Source organism: Notolabrus celidotus, chromosome 13, assembly GCF_009762535.1.
Source record: "Notolabrus celidotus isolate fNotCel1 chromosome 13, fNotCel1.pri, whole genome shotgun sequence".
In the NCBI taxonomy this organism is placed as follows: domain Eukaryota; kingdom Metazoa; phylum Chordata; class Actinopteri; order Labriformes; family Labridae; genus Notolabrus; species Notolabrus celidotus.
In genome coordinates, this window is record NC_048284.1 from 7608703 (window position 1) to 7626895 (window position 18193).

The 18193-nt window shown below is 42.2% G+C and overlaps 1 protein-coding gene and 2 long non-coding RNA genes across 3 annotated transcripts; 2 read left to right on the forward strand and 1 right to left on the reverse strand.

Moving 5' to 3' along the window:
* The first annotated feature begins 336 nt into the window (after positions 1–336).
* Positions 337–1366, forward strand: LOC117823630. The gene is made up of 2 exons (XR_004633440.1): positions 337–656; positions 880–1366. It is a non-coding gene; the product is annotated as an uncharacterized LOC117823630 (long non-coding RNA).
* Positions 1367–5087: 3721 nt separating this feature from the next.
* On the reverse strand, positions 5088–11128 carry LOC117823629 (cytosolic 5'-nucleotidase 1A-like). The gene is made up of 6 exons (XM_034698862.1): positions 10820–11128; positions 9891–10046; positions 8172–8301; positions 7965–8087; positions 6443–6627; positions 5088–6356 (listed from the first exon to the last, which is right to left on the reverse strand). The coding sequence occupies exons 1-6, from the start codon at positions 10892–10894 to the stop codon at positions 5991–5993; spliced, it is 1035 nt and encodes a 344-aa protein (XP_034554753.1). The 5' UTR covers positions 10895–11128; the 3' UTR covers positions 5088–5990.
* A 1766-nt stretch (positions 11129–12894) lies between these two features.
* On the forward strand, positions 12895–13863 carry LOC117823631. Its single transcript, XR_004633441.1, has 2 exons — positions 12895–13231; positions 13455–13863. It is a non-coding gene; the product is annotated as an uncharacterized LOC117823631 (long non-coding RNA).
* Positions 13864–18193: the final 4330 nt, after the last annotated feature.

The window sequence follows — 18193 nt, forward strand, 5'->3', positions numbered from 1 at the left end:
GTTCGCAGAGGAGGAGACAATGTATCATCCTTCCGAGTTAAAGAGAGACATAAGGTGTGATGAGGACATCTACACGGTCAGAAGGGGGAGGGTGTAGCCCTGTACAAAATCATTTTGGTTACAGTGCATAAAATACAATGTTAAAAGTATAATAAATAGTTGTATTAAAAGTTCATAATATGTTCAAAAGAAGAGTCATAAGATTTAAAACTGTTTAAAATAAGTATTATAAAAAGGGAATAAATATAATACTTTCAGTTTAATACATTTTACTATTTACAGTTAAAAGATAAAGTATTTACAAAGGTCTTAAGTTTATTTAAAACATTTGTGATTAGGAAGGAAGGAGAGACGAAGAAGCAGTTTAGTTTCTGTGTGTAATCTAACTTGATACCTGTCTTATGTCAATCATTCCATTCTTGTGTTGTGTTTGGTTGTTATCAACCTCACGAGCCAATCAGAGTACACCATTTACGTAAGGGGCGGGACTAGTGGTGCAGGTTAGTGTGGGGTGAAGGTGAACATGCAGCATGAGAGACGCAGACGCTATCGATCAGAGAGCTGAGACGGAGATATTCTGAGTGGGGAGCAGTTAAGTTTTATCGTGAAGGTCGACTACTCGTGGTCCTGATTTAAACTTCTGTGACCTGCAAGAGGTGAATATAATGTGTATGCCTGTATTTCGTGTTATATCTAACTGTTAGTGTTAATGAGACTGAATGTGTAACGTGGTTAGCAACATGCTAATTAGCGGTAGCATACAGTGTTAATGTGCCTGTGTATCGTAGCCTTAGCATTTAAGATGCTAAAGCGAGCTAATGCTAAGTCAACAAGAGATAGTGTTTGATACTGTGGCTTAACTGAATGATATGTTTAAAGGACGGACGTTGGAGAGAGAGGTCGAGACGGGTTTTTCCAACAGACGGCCCTGCTGTTTTTTTTTCGTCTTCTTTGAACTTCGCTGTTGTGCGCCATTGCCCTCGTGAGACTGCATTGTTTGTCCCCGCCTATCCATACTAATCCAACTGGGAGTTTGTGAGTACTAACTGAACATTGTGCACGTGCTTTTTATTTTAAGCTCAGTTGAGTGAAGCGGCCATCACCGTTTTAGGCCACACCGCACCCAAGCTACAGTCAACAGGCCTGCAACGGGTTAAGGTTTTGAATACCAGGTTGTTTTAATGTTGTGTGTTTCATGTGAGTGTGTGTGGGCCCACAGGTAAATGTTTATTGATGTATTAGTGTTTGGAAAGTAACAGAGAACTGTTGAATATAACTCAAGTATTCTATATATTTGTTATTGTTGTTTTTTTACCTTTTATTTCATTTTGTATAAATAAATACCTCTGAAGGTTTTGCATTTAAAGTACAGTTGTGGTGGTCCTTATTAAAGTTACAAACCTCATTAAAGTTACAAACCTTATTAAAGTTACAAACCTTCTTAAAGTTTCAAACCTTATTAGAGTTGTATTTTTCTAAAAGAGCTCAGGCCCTGTCCCATAGTATTAACAACTCTAGTTTTAAATTTAATTACATGGGACCTGGGTTACACCAGACTGCACCATTCCTGTTTTAAAGCCCTCTATCCAGACCTAGCGTCCTGTTGTTCTGCTGAGGAGTAAAACCAGAGTAATTACTAGAGTAGTAGACATGGCTCTTAAGTTTTGAACTCAGTTCAGAGTGAAATATAGGCAGTGGATTGTATCCTCTCATTAGTCATTGTCCGGCTGTATTTTGTTCCTGTACCTTAACAATTTTGACTACCCCTTTTCTAACTCTCTCCCTAGCTCTCTTTATTTTTGTGAAAAAGTAGTAATTTCGTTCAGTAAACAGCCTACGAAATCAATTGATGAGATGATTTACTGTACACATTTCATACGGGGCCCCGCGTCTTACAATCTGCGTCAGTAAGTCAGTCTGCATTGCGCATGTGCATCATTTTCTTTGGAACGTAACGTTGTTGCGTTGTTTTACCCGAATACAACGATGCTATTTTTCTAATTGGCTGTTGGGTATATTTCTTTCTTTCTTTTTTTGATTAGCTGGTGCGTTGCAAGCTACTTCTGAACTCTATAGGAAACCCACTTGATTCCTACCTGTTCAATTATTCTGCATGAGAAATGCAAGGTGTGGCGTATGAGCGTGTCAACAGGTTGGAATGCATGCGTCTAACGCAGTTGAAACAGTTCAGACCAGGACAAGCTTGTTTTACAGAATCACACCATGATCTCTGATGCCAGACCGCACCATTCCTGTTTTAAAGCCCTCTATCCAGACCTAGCGTCCTGTTGTTCTGCTGAGGAGTTAAACCAGAGTAATACTAGAGTAGTAGACAGGGCTCTTAAGTTTTGAACTCGGTTCAGAGTGAAATATAGGCAGCGGATTGTATCCTCTCATTAGTCATTGTCCGGCTGTATTTTGTTCCTTTACCTTAACAATTTTGACTACCCCTCCTCTAACTCTCTCCCTAGCTGTCTTTATTTTTGTGAAAAAGTAGTAATTTCGTTCAGTAAACAGCCTACGAAATCAATTGATGAGATGATTTACTGTACACATTTCATACGGGGCCCCGCGTCTTACAATCTGCGTCAGTAAGTCAGTCTGCATTGCGCATGTGCATCATTTTCTTTGGAACGTAACGTTGTTGCGTTGTTTTACCCGAATACAACGATGCTATTTTTCTAATTGGCTGTTGGGTATATTTCTTTCTTTCTTTTTTTGATTAGCTGGTGCGTTGCAAGCTACCTCTGAACTCTATAGGAAACCCACTTGATTCCTACCTGTTCAATTATTCTGCATGAGAAATGCAAGGTGTGGCGTATGAGCGTGTCAACAGGTTGGAATGCATGCGTCTAACGCAGTTGAAACAGTTCAGACCAGGACAAGCTTGTTTTACAGAATCACACCATGATCTCTGATGCCAGACTGCACCATTCCTGTTTTAAAGCCCTCTATCCAGACCTAGCGTCCTGTTCTGCTGAGGTTAAATCCAGAGTAATTACTAGAGTAGTAGACATGGCTCTCAAGTTTTGAACTCGGTTCAGAGTGAAATATAGGCAGCGGATTGTATCCTCTCATTAGTCATTGTCCAGCTGTATTTTGTTCCTTTACCATAACAATTTTGACTACCCCTCCTCTTACTCTCTCCCTAGATCTCTTTATTTTTGTGAAAAAGTAGTAATTTCGTTCAGTAAACAGCCTACGAAATCAATTGATGAGATGATTTACTGTACACATTTCATACGGGGGCCCCGCGTCTTACAATCTGCGTCAGTAAGTCAGTCTGCATTGTGCATGTGCATCATTTTCTTTGGAACGTAACGTTGTTGCGTTGTTTTACCCGAATACAATGATGCTATTTTTCTAATTGGCTGTTTGGTATATTTCTTCTCCTCCAAGAATCGCCACCTTAACGTGGTGGAGGGGTTTGTGTGTCCCGGTGAACCCGGGAGCTGTGTTGTCGGGGGCATCCGCCCCTGGTAGGGTCTCCCAAGGCAAATTGGTCCCGGGGAGGGGCCAGACAAAGAGCGATTCAAAAAACCTTCATGAAATGGCAATTTGGGATGAGAGCTACCTCGCCCGGAAGAGGGAGACCGGGGCACCCCCCTGGAGCCAGACCCTGGGGGGGGTGCTGGATGGCGAGCGTCTGGTGGCCGGGCTCTCGCCCATGAAGCCCGGTCGGGCTCAGCCTGAAAAAATAACATGGAGCCGCCACCCTGTGGGCCCACCACTCGCAGGGGTAGGCATGGGGGTTGGGTGCGCAGGAGGCCGGGTGGCGGTCCGGGCAGGAGGCCTGGGCGTGCTGATCCCCGGTGGCATAGACTGGCTGTTGGGACGTGGAACGTTACCTCGCTGGTGCGGAAGGAGCCTGAGTTAGTGCGTGTAATTCAGCCCCCGAGTCAATACTTTGTTGAACCACCTTTCACTGCAAGTCTTTTGGGGTAGGTCTGTACCAGCGTTGCGCATGTAGAGACAGAATTTTTTGCCCATTTTTATTTACAAAGCAGCTCCAGTTCAGTCAGATTGGATGGAGAGAGTCTGTGAACAACAATTTTCAAGTTTCTACAGATTCTCAATAGGTTTCAGGTCTGGACTTTGACTGGACCATTCAAACACATGACTATGCTCTGATCTATACTGTTCCATGGTTTCTCTGGCTGTATGCTTAAGTTTGTTGCTCTGCTGGAAGGTGAACCTCCACCCCATTCTCAAGTCTTTTGCAGCCTCTAACAGGTTTTTTTCCCAGTATAGCCCTGTATTTAGCTCCATCCGTCTTCCCATCAACACTGAGCAGCTTCCCTGTCCCTGCTGCAGAAAAGCCTCCCCACAGCATGATGCCGCCACCTCCATGTTTCTGAGATGGTGTGTTCAGGTTGTACTAAATAAACTAAACTAAACTAAACTAAACTAAACTAAACTAATAGTTGTCCTGTGAGTATTTATTGCTCTGCAATAGAATGTAGCATCAGTGATTTATGCTGTGTGGAAAAAAAACTAACTACAGTGAGGTTAAATACGACACCATCTCTCCTGTGACAGACCCTGTCCAGGCGACTGGCCGGCAGGCCGCCTCAGTTTGGACAAACTACCCAATGACTATCTTTCTGCCACTTTTGTTTACAAAGGAACTGTCATTGTAAATGGAAAAATATATTATTTGTATTTAAAATCATTTCAAATAAAACCTTTTAAATGTCATTTCCTTCCCCCGAGAAAATGGCTATAGTCCTTGTTACAGCAGCCGCTGGTTCAACTCCTGCCCTACACCCTTTGCTGCATGTCTTCCTCAACTCTCTACTCCCTGAAATTCGTGCCTCTCTTCAGCTCTCCTGTTTAATAACAGCAAAAATGCCCCAAAATATTACTCTTAAAATGTCTTTTAAGATTATTTCACCAAATCTGAATGTAAAATGGAAACGTTTGGTGGAATTCAGGGCAAATAAAAAAGTCTTAATTTATGTGTGTGAGCGTACAAACGTCATGCCACCTCTGCATGAGTCAGTGCTTTATTTGAGCCAACCCAATCAATGCTCACTGGGCTCAAAACACAAAGATCAAAAAGCAATAACTTTGAAGGCACAGGCGAGTTTAAAATCAGGGTACAGAAAGTGAAGAATCCTTTTATTGTGTTGCTGCAACATGAACATTACTGCAAATATACGACTGGATCTGATGCTAATGCTGTTACTATGGTGATAAAAACATTTACAAAAAGTAAGTGCGGCTTGTCATAGAAGTTGGGGTAAGCGTACATTTACACATCTTTTCAGTATGAAACTTTGACAGTGAATGAAGTCTCAATAAAACTTTGATATCCAGATACAATGTAAAAGCATCAAAATCTTAAGACAACTTAACTATAAATGTTGCAGTACAAGTATAAAGATTGTGCGCAAACACAGCAAAGAGTAACAAAAACAGACAGCATGAGTGATCCCCGTAAGACCAGGATAGTCTCCCCTGATAAATATCCATTTCAAACTGATGATAACATGAATGATGAGTGACTTTAAATGTGCAAAACCACTGCTGGAATATGTTTGACATCTTTTAAGTCCAAAATCCAATAAAGATATAAACTAACACAGCACACATACCCTACCTTTGTCAAACTGTATACACCAAAATCCTAAACCAAGAGAAAGATAATAACGCGTCTCATTAAAAGGCACATAGAGGTTAAAAGTCTGACTCTCTTACAAAACATTGTGAAGTGAAGTAGTGTACACCCCCTGTCGTAACACTTCTTTATAAAGCACATTCCTTAACCATTAACACTTCCCCCGTAGAAAACCCTGGAAGTATAAAAAATAACCAAAAACTTATAAACTTTGTAGGTTGTATTATTTACCCATGACCTAACTCATTTTAAAATAGAGCTGCTTCTGTTTAAATACCTTTTGTTTCTTCTGATAATATTTCATTTTGAAGCATACCTCTCTATGCAGATGACAGTGTAGTGCATGTTGAGTATTTTAACCCTTTTTATCTTATTTCTTTTTTTCTGGCTTCTCAATGAGTTTCCCTTTGTGGTACTTCTGTCCAATCCCATAGGGGACGTGTGCAGCAATGATCCCCAGTTTCGTAGCCCCCTCAACGTGAGACATTTGGTCGTCAAAGAAGATGTGAGGTTTGATTTTTTGCAGCAGTGGTCCTTTAGGAGCTCCGGCCAATAAGCAGAGCTCGTCAATCTCCAGATCCCAGCTGCGGAGAGTGTTCAGGGCTCTGGCCCCGGAGCCGGCAGCGCCGCGGGACGTGACAAGGAAGGTTCGGATGGGACAGTTCATGCGCTCGTTGTTTTCGTAGAACTTCCTCTGGAGCTTGCAAAGAGCCTCCAGGAAACACTTTAAGGGACCCTGAAAGAGACGAAGAGTCAAGGTAATGTAGAAAAGTTTGGGAATGAGGAGCTCAGGTGCAAATCAGAGTGTCATAAAGAAGTTACCTCAGGGAGAGAAATGTTCTTTTTCATTGTCTCATGCTTGATGAAGCTGTCCAGGCCTTCTGTCTTCATGATGATCTCAGCCTCGTCTGAGAAGAGGACGGCATCGCCATCAAATGCCACCCTCAGCTGAGTGTCGCACAACTCTGTCTCCGTCTCCGGTATAAACACGGTGGCTGCAGCGATGCCTGAAGGAGGAATGGGGAGGGTTAAATAACAGCTTTGGGATGGCAGGTCATCATTTTGTTTACAGCAGGTAGAATTTAAAAACTGTCAGCAGTCCATCCCAAGACTAAAACTCTGCATCACTCACATAGGTGCTTAGCCTGCTTCCATCCTGAGAAAAGAGCTTACCCTCAGCATCTCCAGCATCACCCATTGGACCAACTCAACCACAGTCCTGACTTGGATACAATCACAATCCTGTCGCTACAAGGTCTTCATTGGTACCAGAGTTGCAGACATCCAAGAGCTAACAGAGGGTAGCATCTGGTGATACATCCACTCAGGAGACAACCCTGCTGACGACATAACCCGGTGCCGCTGTCTCTATCACAGCTTCTTGGTCCCCATCGCTGGAACCATGGACCTCCATTCATGCTGCACCATGAATCGTCCTGGCCCACATCTCCAGACATCTCTCCAGCAGAAGATCCTTCTGAGCTGTGGAAATCCAGCTTCTGTGGCAATATTGCTGTGCCTTCAGATCTTTGTCTGCCTGACGCCAACAGCTCTGACAACTACCAGGAGCTGCTTAAGGCTTCTGCCCAAGCATGTCATGGGGCGGCTACTACCTCAGATCGTTGATACCTCAACGGCAGATGACTATAAGCAGGCTGAACTTGCCCTCTTCAGACAAGTACAGAGAGACTCTTTTGCAGAGGAGTTTACACTCCTATCGTCTCAGAAACCATGTCCCACAAGCAGCAGACTACTCACCTTAGCCCCTGAGTACAATCAAGAATCTCAAGTGATCCGTGTGGGAGGAAGGCTTTGTAGATATGAGGACCTCTGCCAAAACACAATCCATCCAATCGTGCTCGACCCACCATCACACCACCAAACTCATCATTCAAGATTTCGACAGACAACTAGCAGATTCACTTCAGGTGACCTTTATTTTGAAGGTCCCAAGTTTGACCCGCAGGAGTCACAGAGCCACACGTGTACACCTCTCTGTTCAGAGTGATGCAGCTGGTCAGAGGAGACGTCTCTTTTTCCCTCACCATACTTTAATCCATAGTTCTCTTTTACACATAAGAGATTCAATTGTGTTTGTTTTGTGTGCATTTACACCACAGGGGGCCATAAATCACACGCTACCTTCCTGCAGCTCCTTCTTCCTTTCTTTCTTCCTTCTTCCCACAGTGTGGGGTCGAGCGTGAGTCACAAACAAAACCAACACGAGAGTGTGTGAATATCAGTGGAGTACAAACACACCCCCAGGCTGCTGACAGCAGCCCGTTTATTTATGAACCCCAAAAAGGTTGTGTCTGAGAGAAATGAGGATTATAATCTGACTCACCTTCCTCTATGGCCTCTTTAGCTTTCTCTGAGTCCTTGGAGAGGTACAGATTAGTCATGTAGGCCTTCAGGTATCCGATGAGGCTCTGACCTCCGGTCATATCTAATCTGTCGATGGTCAGATCTGAAAGTAAGACGAGGAAGTTTTTGTTTGCTGAAGGAAGAAATCTCTCTCTAGCTGATACAGTATTCAACAATGATAGCTTACGGTAGTGGTCGATGCTGTTTGTGATGCGCAAATCGACCTGGTCATGGTTGTTTGTCATTAAGACGATGTCAAAGGGCTCCTTACTGTCCGGGTAGAGCTTCTTTAGTCGAGCGTTGACGGTCATCAGAGCCTGTGTTCAGAGCAGAAACAGCTGAAGTTCAGGATGTTGAGTCAAAGTGTTCAGAGTGAAGTTACAACACAAACTTTACGTAATTACAACCACAGAGAGATCAATACAAAGAACATCAAGGTCTTAAAATGACATTGAAGTAAAAGAATGTGGGTTTTCTGTTCGAACATTCTGACCAAAACAAGAACCCTATATTTTGCGAAAATCTTTTGATTTAAATTTAAAACATCAGTCAATTGTTAGAAATTTAGCTGTATTTATATAACATCTTGTAAATAAATCCAATGCAAATAAAGGTGACCCTCCCTTCACGCAGGACACACCCAAGGCAGGGCCTCCTCATTCAGGTGATGCCTCTTGTTTGCACAAATGGTTGTGTTGCCATAATAAACAGCCAGTGTTTACCACCTGTGTGTCAAACCAATTTATATACGGAGTGCTGTATTAGTATTAAATATATATATATTTCATAATTCAATAATAATGCAATTTATTTATCAACATAGCAATAATAAAAGCAACACTCAACAGTAAATAAATACATAAATACATTAGAATAAAGAATACAATACTAGAAAAATGAAAGGGGAGGGGAAGTCATTCAAGTCCCAAGAGACAGATTAGAGTGAGTATGCTTTTTAGGCGGGATTTGAAGGTGGTGGGAGAGGTGGAATTTTGTACGTCCAGGGGGAGATAGTTCCAGGGGCGGGGGGGCAGAGCGGCTGAAGGCTCTCGACCCCATGGTGGTCAAGCGAGCAGGTGGGATGGTGAGTTGGATGGAAGAGGATGACCTGAGACTACGAGTGGGAATTTTTGTTTGGAGGTCAATAAGGTACTGAGGAGCTAAGTTGTTGATGGCCTTGTAAGTGAGGAACAGAATCTTGAAAACGATGCAGTATTGAATTGGAAGCCAGTGGAGTTGCTGCAGGACAGGTGTGATGTGGCTGGTGGAGGGGGTTCTGGTGATGATGCGGGCAGCAGAGTTTTGAACCAGTTAAAGTTTATACATGGATTTGTCAGGTAAACCAAAAAGAAGGGAGTTGCAGTAATGTAGGCGGGAGGTGACCAGGGTGTGAACCAGAATGGATGTGTGGATTAGTGACGTGGGACTGGAATGACAAATTGACACCTGATACTCCTACTCAGGTAGTCTTAGTCTATTTGTTTTAGAAACACACATAATACAAGACACAATTAATGTGTCAACTTTTTCTCTCTCTCTCTCTCTCTCTCTCTCTCTCTCTCTCTCTCTCTCTCTCTCTCTCTCATTCTACTCTATCCCTTTTTCCAACCGCAACTCTGAGTCAGCAGATGTCTGTCTAACATGAGTCTGGTTCTGCACGAGGTTAAAGGAAGTTAAAGGAGGTTAAAGGAAGTTAAAGGAAGTTAAAGGAAGTTAAAGGAAGTTTGCTCTAAAACAGGAATCATGCCATCTTTTATCAGAGAACATGGTCTGACTCTATAAAACAAGCTTTTCCTGGTCTGAACTGTTTCAACACAAATGCACTACAGGACCACACCCTGCAGAAAGTAAATATAGAACTGCATCAACAGGTTGGCAGCCTCCATGGGCAGGCTTATGAACTTACCTTCACCAAGGGAAAAGCTGCTCCAGGCTGCAGGGGCTCGCTCTCATGCTTCACCTGATGAGCCACATACTTATCCAGTCCTTCTTTCTCATAGATCTTCCTCTCTTCATCCATGTTGAAGAGGGTGCGAGAGGAGACGGCGATGCGGAAAGGATCCTGGGGTTTGGGCAGAGAGTGCAGGAGGAGGGTGGTCAAAGGTGCAAATTTTGAGGGGAATCTTTATTAATTTTCAGAAACTAGTGACAATCTAAATAATAGTGCCATAACTTTGTTTTGGATTTTATTTTATGAACATAATGTTAGTATCACGTAGACGTAACAGACACTTGACTCATAAAAAGACTCAGTGTATCTGTAAAGCTCATTATATGGTTTTAAATATTAAATCCAGTGATTTGTTTTTTTTGTCATCTGAAAGTGCAAACAGAAAGTAGCATAAGAAGTCAGTAGTCAAGCAAAGCATGCTTAAATTGCTTTTAAGTACTTCAGAAAATGTATGTCACTCCTTTACAAAAAAACCCCCAGACAAACAATAAAACAGGTTAGGCTTAGTGGTAACTAATATCCCTTGTGAAATAAAGTTGCCGGCGTAGAATAATTCATTATTGTATATGTAAATATTACAACTCTCCTTGCTCATTTGCATTGTCAGAGATGGGAGGCATGTTTTGTTTTTTCAACTCAAAGCTTATTTAGCACATTAACAGCAACACGTTACATTGAGTAGTATGATAATGATAATAATAATAATAATAATAATAATAATAATAATAATACTATAAATCATAGAAGAAGAAGAAGAAGAAGAAGAAGAAGAAGAAGAAGAAGAACAAGAAGAAGAACAAGAAGAAGAATACATTTTATTTATAGGCGCCTTTCTGGAACTTAAAAGCATGAAATGAAACAAGTTTAACACTCAGTGAACTTACCCATTCCGCAGCCCCGTCCGCTTTCTCCGCACTGTCTGCAGCTGGAGCACACTCGTTTGGATTCATTTCACTCATTTTTGTTAATGCTGTAAAGTCCTGCCTATAACCTCAGTGATCAGCGAGTACACTTTCCTGAAGTGGGGTTAAGCCTGAGTGGTTGGCGTTACTTCTAGCAGTGACGTATCGCAGCAGGTTGTGATCATAGACTGTTGTGATGGGGAGATCAGCTGTTTTCACTGCGCCGGTGTTCCATCGGATGGGGCTACCGCGTCGAGATGTGCATCTAAACGGTTCTGCGCACGCGTATGGCCTGAGCGCGTCAATCGTCACAGCTGTATCATTATGACAGAAGATTATTGTTCAACTATATGTATTTTATATATATATAAACATATAAATGCATATATATATATATATATATATATATATATATATATATATATATATATATATATATATATATATATAAATATATTTATAAATATCAGATATTATATATACATATATAAATATATATAAATATATTATATATACATATAAATGCATATAAACAGATATAAAATATATATAAATATATTATATATACATATAAATGCATATATACAGATATAATATATATATATGTATATATATATATATATATATATATATACACACATATATATATATATATATATATATATATATATATATATATATATATATATGCCTACATTTAAATATGTATAATACATGAAAATAATAATATATTCTGTCATATAACAATACAGCTGTGACGACTGACTGTATGCATGTATATTTAGGCCTATGTTTATATATATATATATATATATATTTTTATTTTTTTCTTGTTTTTCTGTAAAGCACTTTGTAACTTTGTTTAGAAACTTGCTATTCTTCTTCTTATTATTATTATTATTTTTATTATTATTATTATTATTATTATTATTATTATTATTATTATTATCGAAATACGCATTTCCTGAATGAAAAAAAGAAAGGATTTTGTAATTCAATTTCAAAACTTGCCCCCCATCTCTGACAATGCAAATGGGTAAGGAGAGTTGTAATATGTAGCTACATATACAATAATAAATGATTCTACGCTGGCAACTGTATTTCCCAAGGGATAGCCTATAGGTAACCACTAAGCCTAACCTGTTTTAAAGTTTGTTTGGGTTTTCTTTTTTTGCAAAGGAGTGATGTACATTTTCTGAAGTACTTCAAATAAATTTTAACATGCATTGCTTGACTATTGCAGGGCTCTCAAGTTTTGAACTCAGTTCAGAGTGAAATATAGGCAGCGGATTGTATCCTCTCATTAGTCATTGTCCGGCTGTATTTTGTTCCTGTACCTTAACAATTTTGACTACCCTCCCTCTAACTCTCTCCCTAGCTCTCTTTATTTTTGTGAAAAAGTAGTAATTTCGTTCAGTAAACAGCCTACGAAATCAATTGATGAGATGATTTACTGTACACATTTCATACGGGGCTTCGCGTCTTACAATATGCGTCAGTAAGTCAGTCTGCATTGCGCATGTGCATCATTTTCTTTGGAATGTAACGTTGTTGCGTTGTTTTACCCGAATACAATGATGCTATTTTTCTAATTGGCTGTTGGGTATATTTCTTTCTTTCTTTTTTTGATTAGCTGGTGCGTTGCAAGCTACTTCTGAACTCTATAGGAAACCCACTTGATTCCTACCTGTTCAATTATTCTGCATGAGAAATGCAAGGTGTGGCATATGAGCGTGTCAACAGGTTGGAATGCATGCGTCTAACGCAGTTGAAACAGTTCAGACCAGGACAAGCTTGTTTTACAGAATCACACCATGATCTCTGATGCCGGTGTAGCCCTGTACAAAATAATTTCGGTTACAGTGCATAAAATACAATGTTAAAAGTATAAGAAATAGTTGTATTAAAAGTTCATAATATGTTCAAAAGAAGAGTCATAAGATTTAAAACTGTTTAAAATAAGTGTTATAAAAAGGGAATAAATATAATACTTTCAGTTTAATACATTTTACTATTACAGTTAAAAGATAAAGTATTTACAAAGGTCTTAAGTTTATTTAAAACATTTGTGATTAGGAAGGAAGGAGAGATGAAGAAGCAGTTTAGTTTCTGTGTGTAATCTAACTTGATACCTGTCTTATGTCAATCATTCCATTCTTGTGTTGTGTTTGGTTGTTATCAACCTCACGAGCCAATCAGAGTACACCATTTACGTAAGGGGCGGGACTAGTGGTGCAGGTTAGTGTGGGGTGAAGGTGAACATGCAGCATGAGAGACGCAGACGCTATCGATCAGAGAGCTGAGACGGAGATATTCTGAGTGGGGAGCAGTTAAGTTTTATCGTGAAGGTCGACTACTCGTGGTCCTGATTTAAACTTCTGTGACCTGCAAGAGGTGAATATAATGTGTATGCCTGTATTTCGTGTTATATCTAACTGTTAGTGTTAATGAGACTGAATGTGTAACGTGGTTAGCAACATGCTAATTAGCGGTAGCATACAGTGTTAATGTGCCTGTGTATCGTAGCCTTAGCATTTAAGATGCTAAAGCGAGCTAATGCTAAGTCAACAAGAGATAGTGTTTGATACTGTGGCTTAACTGAATGATATGTTTAAAGGACGGACGTTGGAGAGAGAGGTCGAGACGGGTTTTTCCAACAGACGGCCCTGCTGTTTTTTTTCGTCTTCTTTGAACTTCGCTGTTGTGCGCCATTGCCCTCGTGAGACTGCATTGTTTGTCCCCGCCTATCCATACTAATCCAACTGGGAGTTTGTGCGTACTAACTGAACATTGTGCACGTGCTTTTTATTTTAAGCTCAGTTGAGTGAAGCGGCCATCACCGTTTTAGGCCACACCGCACCCAAGCTACAGTCAACAGGCCTGCAACGGGTTAAGGTTTTGAATACCAGGTTGTTTTAATGTTGTGTGTTTCATGTGAGTGTGTGTGGGCCCACAGGTAAATGTTTATTGATGTATTAGTGTTTGGAAAGTAACAGAGAACTGTTGAATATAACTCAAGTATTCTATATATTGTTATTGTTGTTTTTTTACCTTTTATTTCATTTTGTATAAATAAATACCTCTGAAGGTTTTGCATTTAAAGTACAGTTGTGGTGGTCCTTATTAAAGTTACAAACCTCATTAAAGTTACAAACCTCATTAAAGTTACAAAACTTATTAAAGTTACAAACCTTATTAGAGTTGTATTTTTCTAAAAGAGCTCAGGCCCTGTCCCATAGTATTAACATCTCTAGTTTTAAATTTAATTACATGGGACCTGGGTTACATAGATGGAGGCACCGCTGGGATTTGTATTGACATAAAGTAAATGAGACAATCAAAAGTAACTGGACCCCACAACTTTAGAGCTTTAATGTAAAAGTAAAACGTGTGACAGTAATTAAAAGTAACTAAAACCAAGTGCAACAATGGAAGTTCAAGCAAGCAGTCCAACACAAATAGAGCTAATTAACTGGTGCAAAGGAGAATCAGTAGATTTAAAGCATGCAGTTCTGTTATATGGAGTGCCTGAAGGAGTTCCTACAGAAGACATTGAAGAAACAGGAGGGACTATCAAATCCCTGGGGAGAGTTGCAGTTAGGGGCAAAATGTTTCACCCTCAACAACAATCGCTGATGGTGTTATGTGAGTGTCGTGAAGAGATCCACCCCTCCAGAATTCCCCCAGAGATGATGCCTATAAGTGGCGGAAGTGGTTGGAAAGCTGTTTACTACACTGACTCGGGGAGTCCACAGGATGCGTGTGCGCCGCGTTACGGCTGCGACACGGCTCTGCTCCGTCCCGGGGCTTTCGCCCTGGTCCATAGGAGCTTTGGTGTTTGGAGCGGCGCGCACTCCGGAGCAGGAAACTCAAGATCCCTCGAGAACTCCAAAACGCGCGAGAACAACACAGTATAAACTTTTCCTCGTCCATGGTATCTTTTGAGACTGACGTCTGGCCCGATGCCACAGGTTATGACGTAATGTTGAAGAAGTGGTGAAATTTACGATCTTGTGTTTGCACATGGTGTTTATTTGGAAAGTGAGCGGATGTTGCATACGATCCTCGTGCCTGACTTCCGGGATAGTTCGATCATTTCTGTGTCGATTGACGCAGGCTGGGCGCGGGGAGCGGCGAAAATAGACTCCCCGCGTATCTCTGGCAGAGCGGCGCGGCGGAACGCTCCAGAGACGGAACTGAGACACGCCGCAGCGCGCCCTGTGGACTCTAGAGCATTGACTTGAATGGGAACCTATTTGCTGCGACGTGCGCGGCAGCCGTAACGTACCGCGACGCATCCTGTGGATCTTGGGCTTGAGCCTCAACATGATGTGTTTGAAGAGAAATTACTCACCTTTCTGCAGGGCGAAGGGAAAACCTTAGAGGACATCCAAGGTTTAAGTATCCCTTCCAAAGAAGGTAACAGTAACCCAGCAGACATCATCCGTGCAGTCGGTGATGTTTTGCGACGAACCAACAAACAGCCTGACAGCCACACATATCGACGTCTACGGGCATTTTCCGGAACTGGTCCCACCCCCGCTGGAGAAGAGTCCTTAGACAACTGGCTTGAGCAAGCTTATACGCTTGGTGCGAAGCTCCTCTGACCCTAACAAAGAAAACCCAAAGCCCACGGCTGAAGAGCAGTGTGTAGCTAGAACCAACAAGATTGAAGTCCCAGAAAATAACATGGACTTGCCTGAGGGTCTTGTAGGTCCATCATTTATTCATACCATCAAAGTCAATGATGTGGTCTGCGATGCTCTCATCGACAGTGGGTCCAACGTGACCATTATCTTTGAAAGCTGGTACAACGAACACTTGTCAGATGTCCCAATAAAGCCCCTCTCTTGCCTTGGACTCTGGGGCCTGGCTGACACAGAGTATCCGTACATAGGGTACGTTGTTGTAGAGATGGAGTTTACTGAGGAGATCACTGGTGTATCAGGGCGTGTAGAAGTGCTCGCCTTGATTTGTCCTGAGCCAAGAAACCAGCAACAAACCCCTGTGCTGGTTGGAACCAATACATCTCTGTTCCGCCGCCTGTGGGAGCTGGTGAAGACAAAAGAAGACCAGAATGCTGTTCACTCCATGAGAATTCAGTCAGTGTACGCCCCAGCTAAAGCACAAGAGCAGTTAACTAAGGATGACGTTTTGGGACAGATTAAGTGGAAAGGCCCCAATCCACTCTCTATTGCTCCAGGTGCAAAGTATTATGTAACCTGCTCAGTAGACAGAAAAAGTGCCCCATCCAAAGATCTTGTGATGATTGATGCACCCACTGCCCAGTGTCTCCCCGCTGGTGTGCTGGTACAGCCAGGTGTGATCCCAGACACTGATATAGACAGTAACGGTTTCACTGTGCTCATTCAAAATGAGTCCAAAAAAACGACCTCCATACCGGTGGGGGCCGTCATTGCTGAGATGTATGCTGTGGACACAGTTACCCCAATCCAGCCATCCAACCTCTCATCAGAAACCCTTGATCCAAGTCTCTTCAATTTCGGAGATTCCCCTATCCCTGAAGAGTGGAAGAGTCGACTTCAGCAGAAGTTGGCAGAGAGGCAGAATGTTTTCTCATTGCATGAGTGGGATGTTGGTGTGACCAAAGGGGTTGAACATAACATTCGCCTGCATGATCCCAGACCTTTCAGAGAGAGATCAAGGAGAATTGCCCCTGCAGACATTGATGATGTGAGGCGACACATACAACAGTTGCTGGCCACTGGGATTATCACAGAGTCCCGCAGTCCCTATACCTCACCGATCGTTGTAGTCCGCAAAAAGAATGGGACAATAAGAATCTGTATCGACTACAGAACACTCAACAACCGCACCACACCAGACCAGTACACAATGCCACGCATTGACGACGCATTGGACTCTTTGTCAGGCAGCCAATGGTTCTCGGTCCTAGATCTGCGTAGTGGCTACTACCAGATAGAGATGGCACCAGAGGACAAAGAAAAGACAGCGTTCATTTGCCCCCTTGGTTTCTACCAATTTGAGCGCATGCCACAGGGAATCACAGGAGCGCCTGCAACGTTCCAGCGTCTAATGGAGAAGGCAGTCGGAGATATGCACCTTCTGGAAGCCATTGTGTACCTAGACGATATTATTATTTTTGGCAAAACACTTAAAGAACATGAGCAACGTCTTCTCAAAGTGCTGGACAGACTAGAGGAGGTCGGACTGAAGGTTTCCATTGACAAATGCCAGTTTTGTCAACCTAAAGTCAAGTATGTGGGTCACCTCATTTCTGTGGATGGAATAGCTTCTGATCCAGACAAGGTGGAAGTAGTAAAACACTGGAAAGTAACCACTCACCTGAAGCCTCTCAAGTCTTTCCTCGGATTCTGCAGTTATTATCGGAGATTTATTGCAAATTACTCTGCCATTGTCCGCCCCCTCTCCGAGCTCACCAAGGGTTATGCCCCCACTTGGCAAGATCCCAAGTCCAAAAAGAGTGGTGGCCAAAGCAAAGCCTATTTCAAGCAATCCGAGCCCTTTGGAGAACGGTGGACTCAAGCCTGCCAGGAAGCTTTTGAGCAAATCCGTGCCTGCCTCATCAATGCCCCAGTGTTGGCATTCGCCGACCCAACCAAAAGGTACATATTACATGTAGATGCCAGTATGAATGGGTTAGGCGCTGTCCTGAACCAGGAATACCCTGAGGGCCTCAGACCCGTAGCTTTTGCAAGTCGGAAGCTTAAAGACTCTGAGCACAACTATCCAGTCCACCAATTGGAATTTCTTGCATTAAAATGGGCTGTCGTGGACAAATTTCACGACTACTTGTATGGTGCAAAGTTTACTGTCAGAACGGACAATAACCCATTAACGTATGTGTTGACCTCTGCCAAACTCAGCGCAGTCGGACATCGCTGGTTAGCTGCCCTTGCCACCTATGATTTCACCATCCAGTATCGTCCTGGGAGGCAAAATATCGATGCTGACTTGCTGTCTCGACAGTATGCTCCAGAGGAGGTTAAAGAGTGGATCAGTGTCCCGCCTGCTGGCATCAAAGCCCTCTGCAAACAAACCTGCAGCAGTGAAGAGGCAGATGTGCCCGACAGATTTGTGGATCAGCTGGGAGCTCCTGCCACATCAGTACCAGAAGCCTACATGTTCCCAGTAAACTTTAGCATCAACACCCTTGACCAGTTGAGCCCGAATGATATCCAGGTATCACAGGATATAGACCCGGCAATTGGGCCGTTAAAGAAAGCCATGGAGAACAACAAAGGGTTCACTCGCTCAAAAAATTACTCACCTGAGATGGTGTTGTTGCTTCGAGAAAGCCACAAGTTGGACACTATGACCGTCGTGTGAGAGACTTACCGTTGGAGGTTGGTG